The 26,751-nt window shown below is 52.3% G+C and overlaps 1 protein-coding gene across 1 annotated transcript; it reads right to left on the bottom strand.

Moving 5' to 3' along the window:
* On the bottom strand, positions 1–26,600 carry LOC120394578. The gene is made up of 8 exons (XM_039518806.1): positions 26,445–26,600; positions 24,839–25,699; positions 23,844–24,039; positions 19,708–20,593; positions 6,920–7,163; positions 5,651–6,502; positions 4,120–4,315; positions 1–1,964 (listed from the first exon to the last, which is right to left on the bottom strand). The coding sequence occupies exons 2-8, from the start codon at positions 25,553–25,555 to the stop codon at positions 1,093–1,095; spliced, it is 3,963 nt and encodes a 1,320-aa protein (XP_039374740.1). The 5' UTR covers positions 25,556–25,699; positions 26,445–26,600; the 3' UTR covers positions 1–1,092.
* Between the last annotated feature and the right edge of the window lie 151 nt (positions 26,601–26,751).

Raw genomic sequence — 26,751 nt, 5'->3', positions numbered from 1 at the left:
AATGACTGTTCACACAATTCAACTAAAAAATACCAGCAATTCAGAAAAGCAGCAGACGAGGTAGGTCAGTCAATAAAAATAAAGGCCCTGATCTTGCTTGTGGAGAGCTCATTGCAGGATCAAGGCTACATGCTCAAACTCTCAGAAGAAACAGTGAAAGCAACAGTTGTACTGATGGGCAGCTGAACAGTCACACAGTATGGACCAAAAAAAAAAACCCCCACATTGCAGCGACAGAGCAGTAAATAAAGAGTTAACATGGCAGCGAGCAAGGCAGGAGCAGCAAACTAATGAGGCAATGAATAAACACACACAATTAATTACATAGCAAACATAAATGCTTAGTTTGGGACAGGAAATAGCAGGAAGCTCCTCTCAGGAGATGGGATGATGCGGCAGACTTTGGGCATAGTTACAGAGGGACACTGAAGGGCTTGGAAAGTCTGGAGTGTGAAGAGGGTGGTTGTGCAGGCCACAGCGGCAAAGCTGGTTGACACAGATGTGGCCAAACACCTCCCCCTGGATCCACAGTTCCCAGCAGTGCTGGGTCTGATGTCACCTCGTGAGTTTGACATAAGCAGCAGCCCTTGAGGAATTCTTTGGTTCTTTTTCCTCATGAAGCTGAGAGATCGTGGGCCTCCCAACCCCTGGGAGAAATCCCTTCCCTATCTCGAGTGACCTGCTCACAGCCTGGGCAAATCCCTAGGTATTGCAAACACCCACCCCAAAACAGCAGAAATACAGAGCCTGTAACAGGCCCCAGCCCAGCCCTTAGAGAAGCTACAGGGAAACCAGAGCAGATTAACTGATGTTCATGTGGACATGAGAGACAGGCTGCTCAATTGCTAAGTAGAGTAGGTAAGGGAGCAGTTCCTGCTCATTTCAGGGGCTGGGACTCCTCAGAGCCTAAGGTGAAGCCACCCTCTGTTCTCATGGTTCTTAATCCACCTCATGGGGTCTGTGAGGGAGGGATGGAATTGGTACTGGGAGAAGGGGGCTGATTTCTCCAAGTTCCTTCACTAACTGTTTCCATTCCTCTACTTCACGTTATTATACACACACAGCTGGAGTGGTGCTCTTGGCCAGCAGGTCTCACTTGTTTCTGGCTGCGGCTCTAGCGTGGATTCTCTGGTGACGAGCCAGAGAGGATTTGTTACTGAAGCTTTTCCCGCACTCAGGGCAGGGGAAGGGCCTCTCGCCCGTGTGGGAGCGCTCATGCACAGTGAGATCAGCAAGGTACTTGAAGCTCTTCCCGCACTCAGTGCAGGGGTACGGTCTGTCCTCGGTGTGGCTTCTTTGGTGCATTGTCAGATTGGATTGCTGGCTGAAGCGCTTTCCGCACTCGGCGCAGGGGTAGGGCCGCTCGCCCGTGTGAGAGCGCTGGTGCTTGTTGAGGTCCGAGGGGTTGGTGAAGGTTTTCCCGCACTCAGCACAGGAGTAGGGTCTCTCCCCTGTGTGCAGTCTCTGGTGCGTGGTCAGTGTGGAGAGGTGGCCGAAGCTTTTCCCACACTCCCCACAGGAGTAAGGTTTCACTCCCGTGTGGGTTCTCTGGTGGGTTCGGAGATGGGTCAGTCTGTTGAAGCTCTTCCCACATTCAGGACAGGGATAGGGTCTGTCCTTCTCATGGACTCTCCCATGGGCCATGAGGTCCTGCTTCTCCCAGAACCTTTCCCCACAATCTCGACATCTGTGGGGTTTCTCCATCATGTGAACGCTGCTCTCCTGGCTTTTAAAGTCTCTTATGGCCCCAGGTGTCCCTTGAGTAGGGAGCTGTGGGAACACCCTTGGCGGAATTCGCTCATTCCCAGCTGAGTTTCTCTTCTGCCTCTTGCAGGCTTCTTCCTGCTCAAGTCTGCGGGCAACACTCTCTCCTGATCCGCCTTGCGATGTTCGGGCCAGATCCAAGTTTTCTTGCTCTCCCAAATTGGGCCGCTCCTCCGCTCTGCTCAGGATCCTGGCACCTGCTGGTTGGAGAAGAGAATTTATTTCAGATCCTGCTGTTGTCAGGAGGAATCACTTTTATCCTGGCAGCAAGTGCCCAGGATGCCCCATCCCATCAGTACAGTAATGCTCTGTGCCATCCTGGATCACATGCTCCAGACAGTACTTCACTATTGTGTCGCTTACATCAGTGTCTCAAGAGACATTTCCAATGTAGCACTAAGCCCAGAGAGGGGGTGAATTGTGGTTCCTACACTCCCTGTGCCAAAACATCCCAAAATTCCAGGGAGGAGAGGACACTGGGTGAATGGATGGCAAGGACTCAGCACTGGCCATGAGGAACAGCCATGCAGCCTGGACTCAGCCCTCTCTGCTAAGGCCCTGGAACCTAGCACTACCAGAGGTGATGGACTGATTGCCTCTGAGGACACTAGTACAGCAGCCATCAGTCCCAGGAAGCTGTGTCCAAAGGAAACTACGTGCAGGGGCATGGGTCCCTGTTGACAGTCTGTGTGAGACAGATAATAGACAGACGTGGCTGTAGAGATACTGAATGCAGCCAGGTGAATGACACAAGGGAAAGGCTGGGGAGGCATCTGACTAGAACGATGGCTGCACATGCTGAGACCAGCAAAGGGAATCAGCCTCCCAGTAGACAAGAAGCAGTGAGGCTGGCAGAGAAGCATCAGATTGTTCCCCCAGCCCCTACGGGCCAGCCAGGGTGGGAATGGAAAAGCCTGGCACAGCAGGAATCAGTGGGACCATCTTCTCTGTTAGCCACTTGGCTGTTACCAGCCTTGCTGGATATGGCACTGCCCAAGCCATGATTAGAACAGCTCTGCAGATCAACCCTTACAACAGTTAGTGCATCACAGGAGTTTACGCTGGGTGCATGAGAGTGAGCAGGACAGTCCTAGAGCTGCCCGAGAACTGTCAGGGATAGCTGGGGGTGGGACCCCTCCTACTAATAGGGATCTCTTGGGTGGGACTTAACACCTTTGCTAGATTGTGGAGGAACAGCTGAACACATCTGCTGAAGAAAACCCGGAAGGAGCCCAGAAAACTGCCCTGTCATCTTGCCCAGAAGGAGTAACTGCTCCTCAAAGGATGCCTTGAGTGGGAGAGACACAGGTGGAGGGGAAGGTGAACAGAGAAGATACCACCACCAGAGGAGGGAAACCTACCACCTGACTTGATGCACAGGAGGCAAGTCAGCAGAAGAGGCTATAAGAAAGGCTGGGAAAGGGTCCACAACTGTTATAAGCCAAGCCAGGGAGCACCCACCTGCTGGACAGAACTTTTCTGTAGAGGTGAACAGTCCCACCCAAAAGTATCTGCACAGAGCCCCTAGGTCAAGTTAGACAGTGAGAAACATGCCTGAGCCCTCTCTGTACTACAGCCCCACCCTTGCTACCCCCAGAGAGGCTGCTCCAGGGATGGACACCAGGCTCCCTCTGGGATAACATCCCATGAACTCACTATCTCAGGCCCTTTCTGCTGAGGATTCTCCTCATTCTCATTTATCTGCTGGAAGAGTAAGAAAATAACCACGGTGCCTCTGTTGAGGAGACCATCAGGGATATGAATCCCCTTTACATTCTGGGGAGCAATTTAGGAGGTGCCAATTCTGCCCTCACTCCCCATATTAGCACCTAGAGGATGGATGGGAGGAAGAGGCTCCTTTTAGGAATCAGTCAGGATGCACGGGAAGGCCTAGGGATGTAGGTCAGGAGGAGAAGGCACTTCCTTGGTAGGATCCTGAACAGGAGACAACAGATGGCAGAAGGAGGCAGCCACTTGATTAGGGAGCAGTCAGAGTGCAATCCACATTGTAGCCATAACGCCATGTTACACGAGACATCAGCCTCCACATAGACTCTTCCTCTGAAACTCTGATCCCACCTGTGAACACCTCGCATAGTTCCCCACCTTCCAAGGTCTCTAAGGTTCCTGTTAGCTATGAAGCCCACAATTGCCACCAAGATTGACCTACCACCATTATCTGGCCTGTTCCGCAGACGCCAATCTTGCTGCGCATTAACCTACAGATTGATGGGTCCACACCTCACTATAAATTCTCTGAGACACTCGGTTCCCCCAAATCTCCCCTCCACGTCGTCCCCTCCACACACCCTTTCCTCAGAAAGGCACACCTAACCAGCCTACATGGCTTATTACCAGTTTCCTGTAGAGCTTCCGTCTCCTCTTCAGGGGCACGTGGCAACTTGTACTTGCTCCGTCCTACCTCCTCCTGGGATCCCCACGTGGTATTGGGCTGTGGTGGCTCCAGCTGGGAACTCTGAGATTCCCATAATGCTTCAGGGGTCTCCACCTCCTCTGGGGTCACTTCCTCGACCTTCACACGCACTGTGACCTGAGAAGGAACCACATGGGTCACTGTGGAACCAGGGCCTGAGAATTACGGGGGAGGGGGAGGAGTCATATCTAAAAGGCCCCATTAGCAAAGAGGTCCACCCCCAGGGTGAAGGCTCCCCCAACCCCTACCAGGGTCAATAGGACTTGGAGGGTCTTCCACACCAAAGTACAGGCATACACATGGGAAGGCTCACCCCCAAAGTGATGAGCCAATGAGGCTGACCAAGAGGATCCCTGCCAGTCAGGGTAGGTACTGAACGCTGCCCAGTACTGTACATCCCTGCCACTGGGGACGCGACAGACACGTAACGTTCCACGGCCTGCGAGCCTAGGGGGCTTCCAGTTGGGTGTGATCTGCAGGGTGACAGACCCACAACTATCCTGAGGGACACCATGGTGTGCAGGAATTCTCAGCAGTGGAGAATTTCCCTCAGTGCTGGGCCCTGCGGACACCACCAATGGCTTGGGGGAGGGCCCCAGAGGGAGGTACCACACCCCTTCCTCCGGGGGGTACAATGAGGGCAGAAGTTCTGGGGTCTGGTCCAAGTGAGAGTCCTGCACCCTCGACCTCGCCATCAGGGTCTGATTACAGCATGCTTGTATGCTGATTGAAAATTGGCATTTAGCTGTCATTAGTACATGGCAAGTGCATATGGTGATGTATACTTAGTGGCCAAGTCCACTCAGTCCTGAGCCCCCCCATTCAACGTTCCTGGGCATTTGGTCAACTTGGGCTCAGTCAAGACCAACTTTGAAAATTCCCTGGGCACAAAACGTCCACTGAACCTTTGTCTGGGCAAAGCTGGGTACCTGCCCTTAGGCTTCAGATGGGGTCATTTAGTGTGATTTGAAACTGCCCCTTCCCTGGCTCACATGCCAAGTGTGCAGCATCTAGCCCCAAGCAACAAATGCTTCTCTAATAGCACATTTCAAACCAGTGACCAACTCTGCTTGCAGTGTGCTGCTGAGGCATCTCTACCAGGCCAAGTGCTGAGGAGGTCGTCATCCTGTCACCATCATCCCCAAGAAGGGCTGCTGAAGGGTAATGAGGGACCTTGCATACTAAAGAAGCAGTGCCATTTACAAACCAGAGGACACCAGGACCTGCAGAGCAGAGCATACACAGCAGGGAGCTCTGGAAATCCCTGCAGCTGGGGACCCAGCTGAGCCCTAAGCCCCAGACAGCCCAGACCCCAGTGCTGAGAGCAGGATTACGCAGAATAAGCCCCACTCATGTCCCGCCTTGAGAATTTCTATGTTCACCCAGTGCCCAAACCTGCCCCGTCAAATTCCCTGCAGAGCCCAATGGACATTCCCCTGCACCTGCTCTCACCTGTTGCTCCCACACTCCAGCCTCTCGCTGTCCCAGCTGGAAATCCTCTGCCAGGGAAACAGCCTGGGCGCAAGTTTCCGGGTGACGTACCCAGACCCAGCTCTGGATTTCCTCAGGCAGGATGGTCAGGAACTGCTCCAGGATCAGCAGCTCCATGATCTGCTCCTTGGTGCGGATCTCCGGCTTCAGCCATCGATGGGAGAGTTCCCGCAGGCGGCTGCAGACCTCTCGGGGCCCTTTGGCCTCCTGGTAGCGGAACTGCCTGAAGTGAAGGCGCTGCATCTCTGTGCTGATGTTGCAGCCTCGCAGGATGGCTGCCTTCACCTTCCCGTAGTCTCGGGCCTCTCGGGCATCCAGGCTGCTAATGGCCTGTTGGGCTTTTCCAGTGAGGGATGGCAGGAGTCGGGTCACCCACTCTCTTCTGGGCCAGTGGCAGGCTTCAGCCACTCGCTCGAAGGAAGCCAGATAGACCTCAATGTCATCCTCTGGCTCGAGCTCCGGCAGCTGAGGGTTTCCCAAGGCAGGGTCTGGAGCTGACACAATTTCAGGAGAGGTCTGTCGCGCCTGCAGCACCTGCCGTCGCTGGGACATCCCTTCTTGTGGCTCCGTCCTGACCTGGTGTAGTCTAATCCGGGACCACCTGGGAGTTACTGTTATGGGGGGTGCCACAATGGGATCTTTTGCAGCCCGCTCGGATTCCTTCCCCGGTCCCGGTTCCACGGGATCTCGCTTTTCCATTTTCGCTTTCGTGGGCCCCACCTGCTGCAGCCGAGCCTGGACCTGGAGGTGCAGGGGCTGTTGGGCCGCCTGCTCTGCAGCCGCTCTCTGCTTTGGGGTTCGGCCTTTTCCCAGCTAGGGTCTACGCCCCGCTTCTCAAACCTGCTTCCCTCCTTCGGGCCCCTCTTGGAAACACCGGGGAACCTGCAACACAACAGTTCATGGGGATTCTCCTCTGTGACGGGAGCGGGACCCACAACACAAAAGGGAAAAGAGCCCCTGCCTCGACTTCCCCAAACACCCACTGGCCCCTTCCCCCCCGCGCTCCCCCCAGCCCCCACTGCCCCACCTCCCCTCCACTGCCCCTCGCCTACCCCCGGTTTCCGCAGGGGCTGGGAGCGCGGGGCGCCCGACACAAAGAAACGCAGCGGCTCCTTCCCCAGCAGGAACAGGCAGACAGGAACTCCCCCCGGCGAACGCAGGGTTAATCCCCCCTCCGCACGGCGCGGACTGGCCACCATCGCTGTCACTCAGCTGGAGAGGCGGCTTAACCCTTCCCTGCGCCCCCTCCGCTGCTTCCCGGCGGCCCCACGGCCGGAGCTGGCGTCTGCACCGCGCTGCGAGCGGGGAGGGCGGAGCCCGGCTGCGCAGCTCAGCCTGGGGGAATCTGGCCGGGAGAGCGGGGCGGTGCTTGGCCGGGGTCCGGTCCTCGGCGCCAGGTGCTGCCGGCTGCTCCCGGATGGGATTTGCAATCCCCGGCCCGCTGGAGGGCTCGTGTGAACGCTGCTGAAAGAGGCTGCGGGCAGGAAACCAGGCGCTGGTCTGGGACCTGTCGCTGCTGCCATTTGCCCGTCCTGTGCCCCTTGCAGCGGGTGTAACGGGAAAGGGGGAGTCATCCCAGGCTGCACGGGACCTCGAGAGGCCCTTTAGTCCAGCTCCCCTTCCTCCGCGGCAGGACCCAGTGTCCCGCCATGACCCGCTACAGGGCTTTGTCTAATGGAGCTGCTGAGGGCAGAATGAATGAAGGACTATTCAGAGAAGAAAGGCTTTCATTGCCTAGCCACTAGTGCTAGGTGCCTGGGCAACAAACAGGAATTGGAATGGCTCATGTGTGAGCCTACCTTGTCTAGTTGGTGTTCCTGACACCTGGGGTGGGAATGCTGAATCCATGGGTACAGCCTATCTGGGAAGTATGGAGTGGGCAGAGGGGGAGGGTTACTCTATGTCCAGAATGGGATTGTCTGTTTCTGAATCATTGATAACATGGAAGAAAATGATCTTCAACGCTTATGGATCAACGTCCTAGCAGGTAACACCCCAGATGTGTGTTAGCTGGTGTCTGCTACAGCCCCTCTAATCACACTAGGGTACTGGATGACTAGCTCCTCATGCTCTATAAGAGGGCAGATTGCCCCTTTGAGAGCCTGGAGGTGGGGACAGGGAGCAATCAGTGCTGTTATGGAGGGAAGCTGATCAGGCAGGTGCTGGGAAACAACTAACCGGCTGACCAGCACCTAGCACTTGGGTCTGATTCCTAGCTTGAGGCTATAAATGAGGACCTAGATACCTGAGGGAGGCAGGGCCCAGGAGAGAGCTGAGAGTGCACCCGACGAAGTGGGTATACACCCACAAAAGCTCATGCTCCAAAAACATCTCTTAGTCTATAAGATGCCACAAGACTCTTTGCTGCTCTCTTGGGTCTGTATGCGAAGACTTTGAGAGGGTGAACCCCCTGAATTAAAGGAGCAGGACCTCCCTCAGCTACAGGAGGCTATTGCTATTGTTATTACTCCACACTGCCCTTCTGTTTGTATGTTGGAGAATAAACAGAGCCTTGAGGAAAGGGCTACAAATGGAACTGAGTGGGGCTGACCTGCCCAGGCTGCTACTCAGAGCCACCAGCTGCCATGCACCAATCTGTAATGTGTAGTAGAGAGAAAAACTGTGTGATCGTGGGGGACTTTAATGTGAGAAACATACAGCTGGAAGTCTCATGCTGCCAGTACTAAAACATTCCTGGAAATTCTGACCATTACAGCTGACAATTTCCTAAGTCAAAAAGTGTTGAATCCAACATGGTAGAATTATATATTAGACCTCATCTTGACAGATAAAGAGGAACTGATCACAGAACTATTAGTTAATGGTAGCTTAGGTACAAGTGGTCATGGTATGATCACTTCTATAATGTGCAAATAGAATACAGTCCAGACCAGTAAATATATATAATGCTTTAAAAGAGCCAGTTTCACAAAGCTGCAAACAGTTATGAGCCAAATCAGCTGGGAGGAAGAATTTAATCGGAAAAACTGAATGATAATTGGGACTTGTTTAAAAACACTTTACTGGATGCATGAAAAGCCACAATCGAGGAAGAAGGCCATATTGTTTAAAAAACCAACATGGTTTACAGGGGAAGTGAAGGCACCTATAAATAACAAAAAATGATAGATCCCACATGGAAGAAAGAAGAAGTTGATACTATAAATCAGAAGCTAGGAACTGTAGAAAATTGATAAGGGAGAAATCTGTCACTAGCAGAGTTAAGGAAAATAAGGAGGAGGTTTTTTAAAATATAGTAGGAACAAAAAGAATCCTGACAGTGGTATCAGTCCCTTCCCAGATGGAAATGGTAGAAATATCAGTAACAATATAGAAAAGGCAAAAGTATTTAATAAATATTTCTGTTCTGTATTTGGAAAAAAACAGATGATATAGTCTCATCATAAGGTGATAACACTCTTTGGATTTGTACAAGATGGAACACTACCAACAGTGCTGCTTAGTGAGCAGGCAGGGGTGTGGCAGGTCACCTTTCAGTTGCAAATATCATCCTGTCCTTCAAGGGTTTTCAGTCCTTCCCTTTAGTCTGGGGACTTTGGGGGTTCTGCGTCCTCGAACGGTCAGGGTCTTCCCCAGCTGGGTTCTTCCCCAAGGTGAAGACTCCTATTGTTCTCATGTCTTCTTGGAATGGGTAGGGAAGCACGGCCCTCTCCACCTCTCTGTGATCCAGGGCCCAATGGTGGGCAGTTACGCTCTGCACCTTGGGGTGCTAATCAGCCCCCTCCCCCAGCCACTTCCGACACAAGTCTCCTTTTCCCCACAGCGTAAATCAAAAAGTCTCAGGTAAAGTCTCTGACCTGCACAATCAGTCCTCTGCCTCTTTTTTTGTAGGTTTGCTCAAGTCTCTGGCAATGAGCTCCTGGGCCGTACTTCTCCCAAGAATTTTGAGCAGCTATCTGCTCCCTTCCATTGCCTGCCTCCTTCTGAGCTGCTCTGCTTCCCCTTTCAAGCCCCTCCTCCAGGTTGTTCAGGCTTTGCAGGTGTGGTTATGGGAGGGCTGCCTGGGCCCGGAGCTTTTCCTTAACACCTTGCTCTTCAGTTTAGGGTTTGTATGTGTCATCATACCATTCCACTAGTATCTGACAAGGATGTTAAACAGCAGCTACTAAAGTTAGACATTTTAACATCAGCAGGTCCAGACGACTTGCATCAAAGAGTTATAAAAGAGCTGGCCGAGGAGCTCACTGGACCATTAATATTGATTTTCAGTAAATCTTGGAACACTGGGGAAGTTCCAGAAGACACAAAGAAAGCCAATGTTGTGCCAATATCTAAAAAGGGTAAATGGGATGACTCAGATAATTATAAGCCTGTCAGTCTGACATCAATCCCAGGCAAGATAATAGAATGGTTGATATGAGACTTGAGTAATAAACAGTTAAAATGAGTTAACATAATTACAGAAATACCAATCAACATGGGTTTATGGAAAATAGATCCTGTCAAACTAATTTGATTTTTTTTATGAGATTACAAGTTTGGTTGATAAAGATAATAATGTTGATGTAATATATGTAGACTCCTGTAAAATATTTGACTTGGTACCACACAACATTTTGATTAAAATTCTAGAACAATATAAAATTTAGCCCACATTAAATTGATTAAAAGCTGTCTGATAGATCTCAAAATGTAATTATAGACATGGAATCATTATTGAATGGTTGTGTTTCTAGTGGGATCCTGCAGGCATTGGTGCTTGGCCCTACACTATTTAACATTTTTATTAATGACTTGGAAAAAACAAAATCATCACTGATGAAGTTTGCAGATGACATAAAAATTGAGGGAGTGGTAAATAATGAAGAGGACAGGTCACTGGTATAGCACAAGCTTCATCGCTTGGTAACTTGGGCACAATCAAACATGTATTTTAATATGGCTACATGTAAATGTATCCATCTTGGAACAAAGAAGGCAGGCCAGACTTACGGGCAAGGGGAGGGGAACGGACTCTGTCCTGGGAAGCAGTGGTACTAAAAATACCTGGGGGTTGTGGGAGATAGTCAGTTGAACATGAGCTCCCAGTGTGACACTGTGGCAAAAAAGGCTAATGTGATCCTTGGACGCATAAACAAGGGAATCTTGAGTAGGATAGAGAGGTTATTTCACCTCTGTGTTTTGCTCTGATGCAGCTGCTGCTGGAATACTATGTCCAGTTCTGGTGTGCACAATTCGAGAAGGATGTACATAAATTGTAGACAATTCAGAAAAGATCCACAGGAATGATTAAAGGATTAGAAAACCTGCCTTAGAGTGATAGACTCAAGGGGCTTAATCTATTTAGCTGAATCAAGAGAAGGTTATGGGGGGACTTGCTCACAGGCTATAAGTACCTACATGGGGAGCACAGATTTGACAAAGGGCTCTTCAAGCTAGCAGAGAAAGGTAGAACACGCTCCAATGGCTGGAAGTTGAAGCTAGACAAATTCACACTGGAAATAAGATACACGTTTCTAACAGTGAGGGGAATTAACCTTTAGAACAATTTAACAAGAGTTGTGGTGAATTCTGCATCCCTGACACTTTTTAAATCATGATTGGCTGTTTTACTGCAATATCTGCTCCAGGAATTATTTTGGGAAAACTTCTCTGGCCTGTGCTATACAGGAGGTCATGCAGTCATAGGCCTCAAGGCCAGAACTGACCACCAGATCATCTAGTCTGACTTCCTCTATACCACAGGCCACCAGCACCACCCAGCACCCACACACTAAACTCATTACCTGAAATTAGGCCAAAGTGTGACAGCCCTTAGGAGACTCAACTATTACATTGCACAGGGAGATACTAGGAAGGACCAAGGTGCACCAGGGCCTGAGGCCCCCACAATGGCAGAGAAATGATTACATGAGATACATCCAAATAATCCTGGCATGTGACTCACTCAGAGGAAGCCAAAGGCCAAGGCAAAGGAAAAAAACAAAAGCCATTGGTCACTGCCAATCTGACCTGGAGAAAAATTCCTTCCTGATAGGGGGAGGGATAGCTCAGTGGTTTGAGCATTGGCCTGCTAAACCCAGGGTTGTGAGTTCAATCCTTGAGGGGGCCACTTAGGGATCTGGGGCAAAAATTGGTCCTGCTAGTGAAGGCAGGGGGCTGGACTCAATGACCTTTCAAGGTCCCTTCCAGTTCTAGGAGATTGGTATATCTCCAATTATTATTACATATGGCAAACAGTTAGACTCTGAGCATGTGGGCAAGAACCAGCCAGTCAAGCACCTGAGAGACAGAATACCCTAGTGTCCCATCTCCAGCCATGATGGAGGATGCTTCAGAGGAAGGGGATAGCAAAACCCTCCCATAATACATCGGGGGGATCCCTTCTCTACACCTACAAGTGAATTGCTTTATGAGCTGGATGCACAAATCAATATGTTTTTTAATATAGCCAGCTGTACATCTAGGAGCAAAGAATGCAGGCCACACATACAGAATAGGGGACTCTACCCTGGGGAGCAGTGACTCTGAAAAAGATTTGGGGCTCATGATGGATAAGCAGCTGAACATGAGCTTCCAGGGCAATGCTGTGGCCAAAAGGGCTTGATCCTTGGCTATCAAGTAGGTGTACAGTTTGTGTTACCTTTGTATTTGGCACTGGTATGACCACTGCTGGAATACTGTGTCCAGACCTCAATTCAAGAAAGATGCTGATAAACTGGAGAGGGTTCAGAGAAGAGCCATGAGAATGATTGAAGGGTTAGAAAACCTGCCTTACAGTCAAAGACTTCAGGAGCTCAATTTATTTAGCTTAACAAAGAGAAGGTTAAGGGGTGACTTGATCACAGTTAATAGACTGCTACATAGGGACAGTGCCTAAATCCTGTGGGCTGGCCTCTGTAGCTCCTGCACCAGCCATCACAAGGGCGTTAGCTGGCTTTGGAGTGAGCTGTAACTCTCTGCCTTGGGCCTCAGTGAAGAAGAGCTTCTGAGTCTCCTAGATTCTATTAGGGCAGTAATGGAGCCTTCTCCTCTGAGCCTCGGCCTTCTTCCTCCTTGCACTGATTTGTCCAAGTACCCCGCTGTGATAAGAGATGTTAGATAGAGTTTGCTCCTCTGCCTGCGGGTAGGTGGACTGCTTTGCCAGTGGTGCCTTGTAGATACACCTCTCCTCTGTAATTCTCAGGCTCTGGCTCCACAGTGACATAACTGGCTTATGCCCAGGTCACTTGGTGTGTGTGGTCGTGTAAGTGACTGTGCTGTATGGAGGGTGCTCACACTGAGATTGAGAAGAGGTGGGGGTGTATCTATCTGGGGAGCTCCCAGATTGAATCAGATGTCTCATGGGAGGCCAGTGTCCCACATGGAGGACTGGGGCTGAGCATAGGAGGTGAATGATGGCTTGGCCACCTGCAGTAAGGCCGCCTCCTGTGTCTGCTGTTCACCCAGCATGTATCATATCCTCATGGCCCATATCAGGGTAACAAGCCTTGTGGATAGGTGGGAAGTGGCAGATGTGGTATATCTTGTCTTTAGTGAGGCTTTTGAAACTGCCTCACATGACCTTCTCATTAACAAACAGGAAATACAACCTAGGTGGAGCTACTATAAGGTAGGTGCATAACTGGTTGGAACATTGTTCCCAGAGAGTAATTATCAGTGGTTCACAGTCATGCTGGAAGGGCATAATGAGTGGGGTCATGCAGGGATCGGTTCTGGGTCTGGTTCTGTTCAATATCTTCATCGATGATTTAGATAATGGCATAGAGAGTCCACGTATAAAGTTTGTGGACAATACCAAGCTGGGAGGGGTTGTAAGTGCTTCCCCCCCACCATAGGAAATGAAAGGATAGGATTAAAATTCAAAATGATCTGGACAAACTGAAGTAAATAGAATGAAATTCAATAAGGACAAATGCAAAGTACTCCACTTAGGAAGGAACATTTAGTTGCACACATACAAAACTGGGAACAACTGTCTAGGAAGGAGTACTGCGGAAAGGGATCTGGGGGTCAGAGTGGATCACAAGCTAAATATGAGTCAACAGTGTAACGCTGTTGCAAAAAAAAAACCAAATATCATTCTGGGATGTATTAGCAGGAGTATTGTAAACAAAACACGAGAAGTAATTCTATCACTCTACTCTGTGCGGATTAGGCCTCAACTGGAGTATTTTGTCCAGTTCTTGGGCACCACATTTCAGGAAAGATGTGGACAAATTGGAGAAAGTCCAGAGAAGAGCAACAAAAATGATTAAAGGTCTAGAAAACATGACCTATGATGGAAAATTGAAAAAACTGGGTTTGTTCAGTCTGGAGAAAAGACGACTGAGAGGGGACATGTTAACAGTTTTCAAGTACATAAAAGGTTGTTACAAGGAGGAGGGAGAAAAATTGTTCTTCTTAACAGCTGAGGATAGGACAAGAAGCAATGGGCTTAAATTGCAGCAAGGGTAGTTTTGGTTGGACGTTAGGAAAAACTTCCTGTCAGTGTGATTAAGCACTGGAATAAATTGCCTCGGGAGGCTGTGGAATCTCCATCATTGGGTATTTTTAAGAGCAGGTTGGACAAACACCTGTCACGGATGGTCAAGATAATACTTAGTCCTGCCTTGAGTGCAGGGGACTGGACTAGATGACCTCTCGAGGTCCCTTTCAGTTCTGATTCTGTCACTCAGAGCTTCCCACCCACCCTGACCAAGGCCTGGTAGGAGCCCCTTTCCTCCCTCATCCTTTTCTTCATGATCAGCCAGGAGGGTGAGACTGTTTCAGAGTTACCTTGCCCATTTTATCCCGAGTCTGATGTTATTTGGTGTTTCCTCACACTCTTGTGATTCGTGGCAGCTGCTGTGTGAGATTAACACTATGCAGAATGGCCACTACCTCCCTCTACTTTCAACAGGGATGAAGACAAACTGCCCTCAGTCAATCTGGCCACACTTTTCCTACAGCCTTTGCATGCAGCAGTGGGACTGCCCATAAGTCAAAATGGCCACTATCTCCCAGTGTTTTCAATGGGACTGAAGCCAGAGGTTAGGAGGGGGCCTGGGGAGACCCCCTTGGAGATGCTGACCCGGAGGTTCACAGAGTCTTTGATTATAAGGCCCGAAGCCACTGTGATCCTCTCGTCTGACCTCTTGCATAACACAGGGCATAGGACTTCCCTGAACTAATTCCTGTTTGAACTAGAGCAGGGGTCAGCAACCTTTCAGAAGTGGTATGCTGAGTTTTCATTTATTCACTCTGATTTAAGGTTTTGTGTGCCAGTAATACATTTTAACATTTTTAGAAAGTCTTTCTATAAGTCTATAATATATAACTAAACTATTGTTCTATGTAAAGAAACCAGAAGAAAAATTCTGATTTTAAAAAAAATCTCATGATCATTAAGCCACTTTCATGATTGTTGAATGTTTGGGATTGGCCCTACAGGTGATCACCTCTCTTCTGTCCAGTAGAGAAAGGCGTTAGGGCACTTGCGGCCTGATAATCTCACCAGCAGAGAGGTTGTGGTAGCTGTAATTACTATTAATAGTCTGTTGCAAACAGATGCTCTAACGAATTATTCTGGGGGTACAGCCAGCCTTTTCCCGTGAATCTTCCAGGCAGAGGGTGTTGTCTCCAGAATATACTGGTCATCTCACAGCAGTGTCCCCTCCACCTTTTCTCCAGCTGCTGCCACTGCTGGTTGGATGGGGGATTTTGGGGCTGAGGCCTGGGGTCCCTGCTGTCCCCTGGAACCTCCCATTTGCCCAATAGCCCATCTCTGGTTCTAACACAGGAACCTGCACATAATTTTTCTCCCTTTTCCTGATGGTGGTGGTTACAGGGTTTCCCTCCCATCCCATGTAACCTACATCCAGGACCAGCAAAACTTTAAGCCTTTATCAGTCTGAGTCAAGTCCCTTCTGATGTATAAGTCCAGGGTCTACCTAGCCCCATCTAAAGTTTGGGCACTACAAGAGCCAAGGCCCATAGCAACAATAATGCACCTGGTGCCTCTAGCCCTTGGTGTTCCAAGGTTTTCCTGACAGTTTTACCATCTTCCCAGAGCCCCCTTGCTAGCTTTTGGTGTTACATTCCCACCCCTGCCAGGACCTGGGGGGCTAGGCGAGCACCCATGTGCTGCTCTGCCGAGCTTGCTGTTTCAACCTCTGGTCTGTTTGCAAAGCTATTGTCCCAGTGAGATGACTTCACACCCTCTTCCTTGCTCCTCAGATATGGCAGAAACCAGCATCTGACAGTCACTTCAGTTTATAGTTGGTCTCATGGAGGACAGGTCCATCAATGGCTATTAGCCAAGACAGACAGGGATGCAATCCCATGATCTGGGTGTCCCTAGCCTTTGACTGCCAGAAGCTGGGAGTGGACAACAGGGGATGGATCACTCAAGGATTGCTTGTTCCGCTCATTCCCTCTGAAGCACCTGGAATTGGCTACTATGGGAAAACAGGTGGACCATTGGTCTGATCCAGTGTGGCCAGTCTTAGGTTCACATAGAGTCTCTCCAGGGAGTATCTGAGCACCTGCCTAGAGCTGTGCCAGGATGGCTTCTTAAGAGTCACTCATTTTTCTATGCAGTGTGAACTTTATGTGCCTTTCAGGGGAGGATGAGATCTATCTGCATGCCTCTTCCTATCATGGCTAATCCCAAGGCATTGCCTTGTGCTTACAATGTATTTTACAGTGGTGCCCATTTTTTAAACAGCAAGATAACAATTGGGGATAATTATTGTGTTGTAAAATCCTAAGTGGAGACAAGCTGCTTATAGTGTTCAAAAGGCAGATGGGTGAGGTCAGAATGAAGCCCCCTGCCCATGGTTGACTTTGCCTGGTTTACCTCACAGTAACTCCACTGTGTGTGTACAGCATGAGAGCTAATACACCTCAATTATCCTACTGTTAACCCCCCCCACCTTTTTTGTCAGTGAAGACATAGCCTCAGTGTCCTCCCCTTATGGGGGTTCAGGAGCTCCAGTGATGGGAGTGCAGGAGCTGGACCATGCAACTTTCCCATGTTTGATGCCAAACTTTGATGTATTGCACTTGGATCATCCTCTCCTCCCTCCATATTCAATGGAGTTGTGGAGAAGGGACTATGTTAACGTGAAATTGTGAGATATGAGATGGTGTTATAACTGTTAAGTGAAACTCTGTGATGAGGTATGTTGTGGTACCAAGAACATGGACTACTGGGTGCCCAGAGACATAGAAGCTGGGACTCATGGAGGGCCACTCTAGACAGTTTGTTTGGAGCTTTTGGGGGCTTAATGTGAAGATTGTTGGGTGGCTCTGAAAGAGACAGGGAGCAGGCGTGCAGAGGGGGTAGATTGCAATCAGGAAGAGAAGCATGGCTGGGCTGTTATCGGATTAGGCTTTCCCTCCTGCAGAGATGTAGCAGGGTTACTGAACACTATTATGTATATTGTATTTATTGGGGTTAGTAGCTTTTCAAACCCAGGAGACCGAGGTGTAGTCAATCAGGTTTTGAAGAGATCTGCAAGGCCCTTTAAATAGTTAAAAAAGCCAGGATCACCCACTATTGACAGGGAAGTGTCCAGAGAGGAAGCATGGAGGTAGCAACCCAGAGAGAGCGGTGTTGAAGGTGTGCATCCAGGAATGGGCAGATCATAGTAGGAGCTGAAATTTCTCAGCAGAAGCTTGCATATCTTCTCTGATGCTCTCAGAGCCCCTTCTTCCATCAGAGCTTTTTGGTATTTGGAAAGAGAGATAAGTCACTTGCTGGTTAGGGGTTGATGACACAGTGGTAACAATGCCAAAGTCCTGTCTACACTACAGTTTCCACTTTTGCTTCTGCCAATGGAGCTACACTGATGAAGTACAGGTCCTCATTTTCCACCTGTACATGAGGCCTATGTGCTGTGTGCTCCTTAGCCTCTCTGGAGCTGCAGGGAAGCAGACATCCAGTCACAACACACAGGACTCACCATCCACAGTGGAAGTTGAAGTCTAAACTCCAATTTTGCTTTGCTGGCTCATGGAGCCCAAAACTACAGGGTATCACAACATCTACATAGGAACAGCAGGACAGCTACTCCCAAGTGAGAGTAACTCTCTCAGGCACTCAGTGTGGATGAAAAGATGCGGGGCCTGCATCAGTTCTAGCTACCCTGGTTCTTCCCCCTGCAACATCTTGGACTGGGTTCCTCCAAATGTTGCCTCCCCAACAAGGAAATTGTGTGGGGATGGCAAGTGTTCTTCACTTACCAATGTAAACGCTGTAATAGTAAAACTGCCCCTGTGAATCGCTGGGCCACTTATTCCCATGGTGTACTGCTGGCTAGGCCGCAGGGAGAAAAGCAGAGCGGCACCGGGTTGCAGCTGGAGATGTAAGGGCTGTCCTTGGATCACATGTGTTACCAAGTGTCCTGACGCACCCCTTAGCTTTTCCTAGGAGTGCTAGATACCTGCCACCACCACGCAGGTCCCACTTTCCACCCCTTCTCCCTGTTCTCAGCCAGAAACTAAATCCAGCCAGGGAGACTGATAAAACATCATCGCAGTGAGTTGGGACTCGACAGGGCGAGAAGCCAGGGGGACAACAGTGAGAATGGCAATGGGCAGCTACACAAGGGCCAAAGCAAGAGAGTGGGTTTAACTGAGTCAAAGGAACAGGGAGAGAGAGGTAATTAAGTGTGCAGAGCCGTGACTGATTGACAAGGAGTGCTCTTCAGTACATTACAATCAAATCAGCAGGAAATAAATAAAAAATACCAGCAATTCAGAAGGGCAACCAATGAGGTAGGGAAGATCAGAAGATTTAAAACTAAGGCCCCAATCTTGCACTGAGCTACGCTTGGGGACCCCAGTAGCCAGGCAGCACGCCGGAGGAATCTGCCCATGTGGAGCTCAGTGCAGGATTGGGGTCGTCTGATCAAAATCTCACACCAATAGAACTGAATCAGCGGTTGTGCTGATGGGCAGCTGAGCCAGGGAGCAATGGTGTGGTCTGGACAACGCAACGCACTAGAGACAGGGCAGCAAACAGAAAGAGAGTTAGCAGGACAGGAGCAGAAAACAGGGGGGTGATGACTAAATACAGAAGAGTACACGGAGAACGTAAATGCTTAGGCTGAGATAAGAGTCAGCTGGAAGAGCCAGTCAGGTGAGCGGGAGGCAGGGAGTCAATGCAGCAGGCTTGGGCCCCGGTTACACGCGGCTGCTGGGGAGAGATGATAGAGGGCTCTGAAGCGCTGGTGAGGCTGGGTGCCTCCGAGTAGGGCAGAGTGTGGAAGAAGGTGGCCGTGCGGGGCCATCGAGGCAGAACTGGTTGGCAGTGGGGCAGGAGGTAGAGCTGGCCCAATGCCTTCCCCTGGAGGTGCTGTTCCTGGTACCGCTGGGACTGAGGCCTGCCAGTCTCGCCGGGTCTGCCTTCACTACAGAGTTATCTTGAGTTATCTGTGCTCCAGTGACTCCTCTCGAGTGAGCCGAGCTCAGCTGAGAACAGCCACACTGCTGTGCTCACACAGACTCTGCGCTCCCTCAAGTACAGCGCTATGGCTTCTGCGCACACGCATATCCCAGCGAGTAGTGGGAGAACTTCTGTCCTTTCTGGGCACGCTAGGGGACTCGTGGGCTAGGCACTGGAGAACTAGCGATATGCAAGTGACACAAGCCTGGAGCCACACTACAGAGGTGCCGTGTTAGCAGCTGATGCGTTGTGCTCCAGTTTTAGCCTATGTCCCCTCCTTGGGCTGGCCAACTTGGGGTCACAGCACCCACTTAAAGGTACTGTATGTGGATGGGACTTGAGTGAGGGACAACACTTGAGTTACAAGAAGTTAATTTACAGCACAGACAAGCCCCTAGAGTGACCCTCTCCTCACTAGTTCAAGCAGGAAGGAGCAAATCACTGCTGGGGCAGTTCTGGAATTGAGACACCTCAGAGGACTAAGGTGAAGCCCCAATTCACACCCCCTGGTGTCCGTGACAGGGATGGTTTGGTTAGTGGGCATGGGGCTAGCTTCTCTCAGGCCCTGCTTCACGTTCTTATACACACACGACCAGAGCGGAGGCCTCTGGTGGGAGGGTCTCACTTGTCCATGGCTGCGGCTCTGGAGTGGATTCTCAGGTGGCGGGCCAAAGAGGATTTGTTACTGAAGCTCTTCCCACACTCAGTGCAGGGGAAGGGCCGTTCCCCGGTGTGGGAGCGCTCGTGAATGGCGAGGTAAGCCAGATACTTGAAGCTCTTCCCACACTCAGCGCAGGGGTAGGGCTTCTCCTGTGTGTGAGTCCTCTGGTGCATCGTCAGGTTGGAGAGCTGGCTGAAGCGCTTCCCGCACTCAGCGCAGGGGTAGGGCCGCTCGCCCGTGTGGGAGCGCTGGTGCTTGTTGAGGTCCGAGGGGTTCGTGAAAGTTTTCCCGCACTCATCACAGGAGTAGGGTCTCTCCCCTGTGTGCAGCCTCTGGTGTGTAATGAGCGTGGAGAGGTGGCCGAAGTTCTTCCCACATTCGGCACAGAAATAGGGTTTCTCTCCCGTATGGGTTCTCTGGTGGGTTTTGAGATGGGTCAGTCTGTTGAAACTCTTTCCACATTCAGGACAGGGATATGGTCTGTCCTTCTCATGGACTCTCCCATGGGCCGTGAGCGCCTGCTTCTCCCAGAACCTTTCCCCACAATCTCGACATTTATGGGGCTTCTCTGTCCTGTGAATGCTGTTCTGATGGTGCAGGTCCCCTGCGGTCCGAGGTCTCCCCGATGCAGGAGGTTGGATTAGTCTCCTGAATCCACTCTCACGTTCCCCTAGGGGATCTGGCTCATTCCCCACTGGGCTCCTCTTCTGCCTCTTGCAGGCTCCTTCCTGCTCAGGTCTGTGGTTAATGCTCTCTCTTGAATCCTGCTGTGATATGCTGGGGGGCTGCAGGTTTTCAGGCCCTTCGTCGTGAGGCTGCTTCTCAGTCCTGCTCAGGATCCTCGCACCTGCTGGATGGAAGAGAGAATCCAGAGATTATTTCATCTCTCATATTTCCAAGTGGAAGTGGCTGAGGCTCCTCACATCCTTCCACCGGCGAGACCCCCAAGAAGAGCCAAACAGTCAGCCATGCAGAAATAGGGGGCTGTGGAGGCGCACAAGCAGGAAGCCCCACATCCCTTTCTCCTTCCTCTTTTCCCAGGGCCCACGATAACTTTTCCTCAACTCCCAACATTTCCCTTTCCCTGTGCTCCAGCCCCTCAATTCCCCTCCAGGCTCCACCTCTCTCTTCTTCCCTCTTCTCCTGACCATAGACCAGGGGTGGGCAAACTACAGCCTGTGGGCCGGATCCGTGGTGCTGCAAGCCCCTGGCCACTCCTGGAAGTGGTCGGCACCATGTTCCTGTGGCCCTGGGGTGGGGGGGGGCAGAGGGCTCCTTGCGCTGCCCTCGTCTGCAGGCACCGCTCGTCCTGCCCTGAGTTCCCAGTTCCCTGCCCTGAGCCCCCTCCTGAACCTCACACCCCAACCCCCTGCCTTGAGCCCCCCCTTGCACTCCACATCCCCTCCTGCACCCCAACTCCCTGCCCTGAGCCCCCTCGTACACCCTACACCCCAACCTGCCCTGAGCCCCTTCCTGCACACTGCACCCCCTCCTACCCCCCGCACTCCCTCCGCACACCAACCCCCTGCCCCAGCCCTACATTCATGACTCTGCATGCCATTTCCCCACCCAGACGTGGCCCTCGGGCCAAAAAGTTCGCCCACCCCACAACAGACCTTTCTCTCCCTCACTGCAGTATCCCTTTCTCATTCAGGACCCAACTCATTTGTTCTTTTGCTAATGGATCGCTCTGTCTCTTTGGTTCCTTTGCCCTACTCAACGGCCCTGCTGTTTAGGTGACAATGATGTTCCCTACAGAAATCCACTTACAGGTTAGAGCCAGATAAAAAACAAACGGACACAATGAGGTTTCAAAGTGGTGTTTGGAAATGGACCCGTTGTCTACTTTCACAATTTTTTTTTTCATTTATCAAAATGGTTGGCTTTATGTGAACAAAACATTTAGATGCAATATTTTATTTAAAAACCGGGATGAATAATTTTGTGAAAAATGTCATTAGTGTCAGCAATTATTTGCAAAAAGAGTTTGCTTTAGAAAAATGTCCACTTGTACACCAAAAATTAAAAAAAGTTTGTTAAAGAAACGTTGAGTAGCTCCACTGAAGATAGTAGGGGGTGCTACTTGCATCTCCTGCTTAACCCGTCCAGGAGACACGAAATGCGACTGTGTTACATTGCAGTAAGCTGGGGTTGGGTGAGTGGCTTGCTAAGATGAGGGTTCCCAGGCTGCCCTCTGCAGTGGTGGGTTCCATCTCCAGGCAGTCTCTCACTACACCATCGACTATGCCAATGCTCTCAGAGTTATTCCTGAGATGAGAGGAGACAGGCCCCAGTTCCTGCCACTGCCAGAGATCCCAAAATCCCAGAGAGAAAGGACACAGAGTGATCTGAGCCAGAGTAGAGGGCACAGGAGGAATGGCCATGCCAACCAGCTCACCCATCACCGCTAAGGCACTAGAGCCTTACGCTGCTAGGCATGACAGACTGATTGGCTCTGATCAGGCTAGTGAAGAAGCCATCCTGGCCCTGTATGCTGGGTGTGAGGCCCCAACCCACCCCCTGGAGAAAGTCTGTGTGAGACTGACAATAGACTGAAGTGACTGTGCAGGCGCTGTATGCAGCCAGGTAAACGACACAAGGAAGCAGCTGGAGAACCACCACCTGCGCATGCTGAGACCGTAGGGTCCAGTGTCAGGAAAGGAGCATCTACCACCAGAGCAGCAGCAAAGCTGGCAGAGCAGCACCCCTGGGCTGGCAGAGGTGGGGATGTAAAGCCAAAGGCTGATGGGGGATGGGCTGTGACTGGGGAGAATGTAAAACACCTGGGGAAAAGCTGCCAACCCCAGGGTCCAGAGCCATCACCTACTTTGCTGGCAGCACCTTGGCCACTCAGGTTCTGGCTGGCACCGCACATACCCCGAGCATAATTAGTGCTGGGTCCATCCTACCTTGTAAGTGATGGTAAAGCTGTGATTGGCAGAGGGGCACGTGTTGACCATGACAATCCCAGAGCAGAGGGACCTGCCAGAGAAGGGTCAGGGATGGTGGTCACAGGTGAGGGGCTATTTAACACCAGCTAAGAGCTCTCAGGCTGGCAAGGGCTACCCAACCTGGAGGAGGAGTTAGGCAAGGGGGCGGGGGGGGGGGGTGAGGGCACTCCTTAAAAGCCACCATCAAAACAAGGAAACAAATCATGAGAGGTTCCTGTGTTAGAGCCAGTGAGGCAGGATATTCAGCCTGGACACCAGGGGATTCAACCCACTGTGCTCTTCCTGAAAACGCATTGCAGCTGCAGGCACTGCAACAGGGGCTGGGCAGGGTACAAGCCTAGGACTGGCCAAGCCAGGGAGAACCCACCTGTTGGTTGTAACATCCCTGGCAAGAATATTCTACTTAGACAGCTTCTGCACAGAGCCCCACAGCTGGGTCACATGGTGGGAAACACATGTGAGCCCTCCCTGTGCTACAGCTCCCACCATTGCTACTCGGGGCGGAGGAGGGAGGTGCCCCACTGACAGATTACAGCTGTGGGGGATTTCCAGGCTGGGGTCATGTTCCTTTTAGGCCGCCACAATAACATCCCTGGAGCTTCCTGCAGGCCCTTCCTGCTGAGATACTCCTCATTCTCACTCAGCCGGCCAGAACCGGGAGAAAATAAGACACCCCCAATCCCCCTAACTCACTACCCAGAGGAGAGGAAGGGTCCATCCTGCCTCAGTCTCCCAACTGAGCGCTCAGTCCATCGATGGGTGAGGGAAGGGGCTTCCACCTGAGCTGGCCAGGCTGCATGGGAAGCCCTGAATGACATGGGCCTTGAGGAGTCAGCTCCCGCTAGGTAACACCACAGAACAGGACACACACAAGGAGGGTTCACATCTGCGCTGGCTACAGGGCCACCCAGCTCCCACAGTCCCATTCCCACTGCCTGGGCCACTTGTCATCTAGGGGACACCCACAGGCCACCCTAACCCCACACACTGCCTCCCACATTCTCCAATCCTGCTGGGGAGCCCCCCACGGCCTGAGCCAGCCACTTCCCTGTTGTCCCCAAACACACACAGCCCGAGGGACTTCCTTCCCCATTGTCTCCTCAGTGCCTCTGGGAAGACTCGACCCAGGCCCCTTCACAAGCTCGTTACCCATTTCTCGTCCAACTCGGGGCTCCTTTCCAGGGGCGCCTGGCAGCTCGCACTTCCTCAGGGCCGCCTCCTTCAGGGATCCCCATGCGGGATGGGGCTGTGGTGGCTCCAGCTGGGTGCTCTGAGATTCCCATAATGCTTCAGGGGCATCCATCTCCTCTGGGGTCACATCCTCAACCTTCACACGCACTGTGACCTGGGAACCAACCACATGGGTCACCAGGCAGCCAGGGGCTGGGAGTCAGGGGGGAATCATACCTGAATAATGCCTGTGGCAAAGGGCACCCTCTCCTCAGACAGACGCTGCTTTGGCCAGCAGGTCCTGTACCTAATGGGAGAGGTAACAGGAATGGGAGGCTGAGGCTGTGCAGTGTGAGCCTGGGAGGAGCTTGGACCTCAGGGAGACGCAGGCTCCCCAGGACGCCATCTCTGGGAGGAGCTGAAGGAAAGAAGCCATGCCTGTCACACAGGACCCTTCCGCAATTTCACTAGTACCTGCAGCTACTACGCCACTCACGTCCTGTGAGGTGAGGCAGCTCAGGAGACACTCCTACCCCATGGACATGACGGTTGCATGTGACACACAGGGGATGCTCAGGGATGGGTCTCTAGGATCAGGCCATGCTGCACTGCCTCCTAACGGCACACGCTAGATTCACACGGAGCCCCAGTCAGTTAAAGAGGCTCCCTATCAATTCAGATGTTGAGAGACGTCACGTCACTGCACTCTCCCAGCAGCTGCAGGTACTAGTGAAATTATTGCCCAAGGGTTCTGCATGACTCTGCATAAGGGAGGCAGTGACATTTATACTCCGAGAGAATGGCAAGGTGTGCAGGGCAGGGAGCTGTGAAAATCCCTGTGGCTGGTGACCCAGCTGAACCCTGAGCCCCAAACAGCCCCAACCCCAGTGCCGAGCCCAGTGGAGCCCCCTGGACATTCCCCTGCACCTGCTCATAACCTGCTGCTCTCATATCCCCACCTGTTGCAGTCCTACCTGGAAATCCTCAGCCAGGGACACTGCCTGGGCACATGTCTCTGGGCAATGCTCAGAAACCCAGCTTTGGATTTCTTCCGGCAGGATGGTCAGGAACTGCTCCAGGATCAGCAACTCCATGATCTGCTCCTTGGTGCGGATCTCCGGCTTCAGCCATCGATGGGAGAGTTCCCAGAGCCGGCAGAAAACTGCCCGGGGCCCCTCGGCCTCCTGGTAGCGGAACTGCCTGAAGCGCTGGCGCTGTGTCTCCATGCCAATGTCACACCCTCGCAGGACAGCTGCCTTCACCTTCCCATAATCTCCAGCATCTCTGGCATCCAGGCTGCTAATGGCCTGCCGAGCTTTTCCGCTGAGGGCTGGCACAAGGCGGGTCACCCACTCTCCTCTGGGCCACTGGCAGGCTTCAGCCACTTGCTCGAAGGAAGCCAGATAGGCCTCAATATCCTCCTCTGGGTTCAAATCCAGCAGCGGAGGGTTTTTTGATGCAGGGACTGATGTCGGCACAACCTCAGCAGGTGTCCGTAAGCGCTGTAGCTCCTCCTGAAGTTGATCTTTCCAATACTGGGACATCCTGTCACACTGCTCAGTCCTCAGCTGTCGCCATCCTGTGTGGGACCATCGAGGACTTACTGAGATGGGTGGTCCCAGGACTGGCTCCTTCCCGTCTCTCTCCAGCTCATTCCCTGCTTTTGGGCCCGTTGGCTCTGCTGTTTCCATATTCTCTCGCGGAGCCTGGATATGGAGACCCAGGAGCTGCTCATCTGTCTTCAGGGACCAGCTTATCCCTGCTGGGGCCTGCGCTCTAGTTCTCCAACTTGCATCTCTCCCTCCCCACTGGACACGTCCAGGCTCCTATGGGGGCTGCAGCAAAACAATTGATCAGGATGTTACTGTGTGATGGGAGAGTCAGAACCACAACAAACAGAGGGGAAAAGAGAGACTTAGTCATGATTCACCAAAACACCCACCGAGCCATAACCTCTGCTCCCTGCCCTCCAGCACAGACAGGCCCTGCCCCACCCCACTGCCCAGCCCCATAACCCAGCTCCCCATCCCCCAGCACAGACAGGCCCTGCCCCCACCCCCGTCCTCCAGCACAGACAGGCCCTGCCCCACCCCATTGCCCAGCCCCATAACCCAGCTCCCCATCCCCCAGCACAGACAGGCCCTGCCCCCACCCCGTCCTCCAGCACAGACAGGCCCTGCCCCACCCCATTGCCCAGCCCCATAACCCAGCTCCCCATCCCCAGCACAGACAGGCCTTGCCCCCACCCCGTCCTCCAGCACAGACAGGCCCTGCCCCACCCCACTGCCCAGCCCCATAACCCAGCTCCCCATCCCCAGCACAGACAGGCCCTGCCCCACCCCTGTCCTCCAGCACAGACAGGCCCTGCCCCACCCCATTGCCCCGCCCCATAACCCCGCTCCCCCTCCCCCAGCACCGACAGGCCCAGCTCCACCCCACTGCCCAGCCCCATAACCCAGCTCCCCATCCCCCAGCACAGACATGCGCTGCCCCCACCCCCCATAACCCAGCTCCCTGCCCCCCAGCACAGACAGGCCCTGTCCCCACCCATCACCCCAGCTCCCGGCCGCCGCCCCTCACCTCGCCACCCCGCCCGGACGCAGGGGGAGGCCGGTTCCCCAGACAAAGAGCTTCCGCCCCGGGCAGCGCAGGGTTAATCCCTCCGCGCGGGGATTGGCGGCGATCGCTGTCAGTCAGGTCTTGCCCCGCCCTGCCCAGCTGGGCCCGTCTCCGGAAGCCGGGGCAGCGGGAGCCTGGCGACCCCACTCCACGGGGATGGGCGCAGCCCGAGGCGGGCAATTCCCCGCAGACCCTAGCGGGGTGCAAGGGGGGGGGAAGCTCTGTGCTGGAGTTACTGGGCTGTGCAGGGGGCCGGGCGTTACAAGGT

The sequence above is a fragment of the Mauremys reevesii genome, unplaced genomic scaffold (genome assembly GCF_016161935.1).
Source record: "Mauremys reevesii isolate NIE-2019 unplaced genomic scaffold, ASM1616193v1 Contig67, whole genome shotgun sequence".
Classification (NCBI taxonomy): Eukaryota; Metazoa; Chordata; order Testudines; family Geoemydidae; genus Mauremys; species Mauremys reevesii.
The sequence above is the reverse complement of the archived record's forward strand: the minus strand, read 5'-3'. Positions and strand labels throughout refer to the sequence as shown.

Excerpts from the sequence above, each read along its gene's own strand:
- LOC120394578 (XM_039518806.1), bottom strand. The coding sequence starts at position 25,555 with ATGGAAACAGCAGAGCCAACGGGCCCAAAAGCAGGGAATGAGCTGGAG. Across the intron at positions 20,594-23,843 it reads CCGAGTTGGACGAGAAATGG|CAGGTGCGAGGATCCTGAGC; the intron begins GTAACGAGCTTG and ends TCTTCCATCCAG. Across the intron at positions 1,965-4,119 it reads GGAAGCTCTACAGGAAACTG|CAGGTGCCAGGATCCTGAGC; the intron begins GTAATAAGCCAT and ends TTCTCCAACCAG.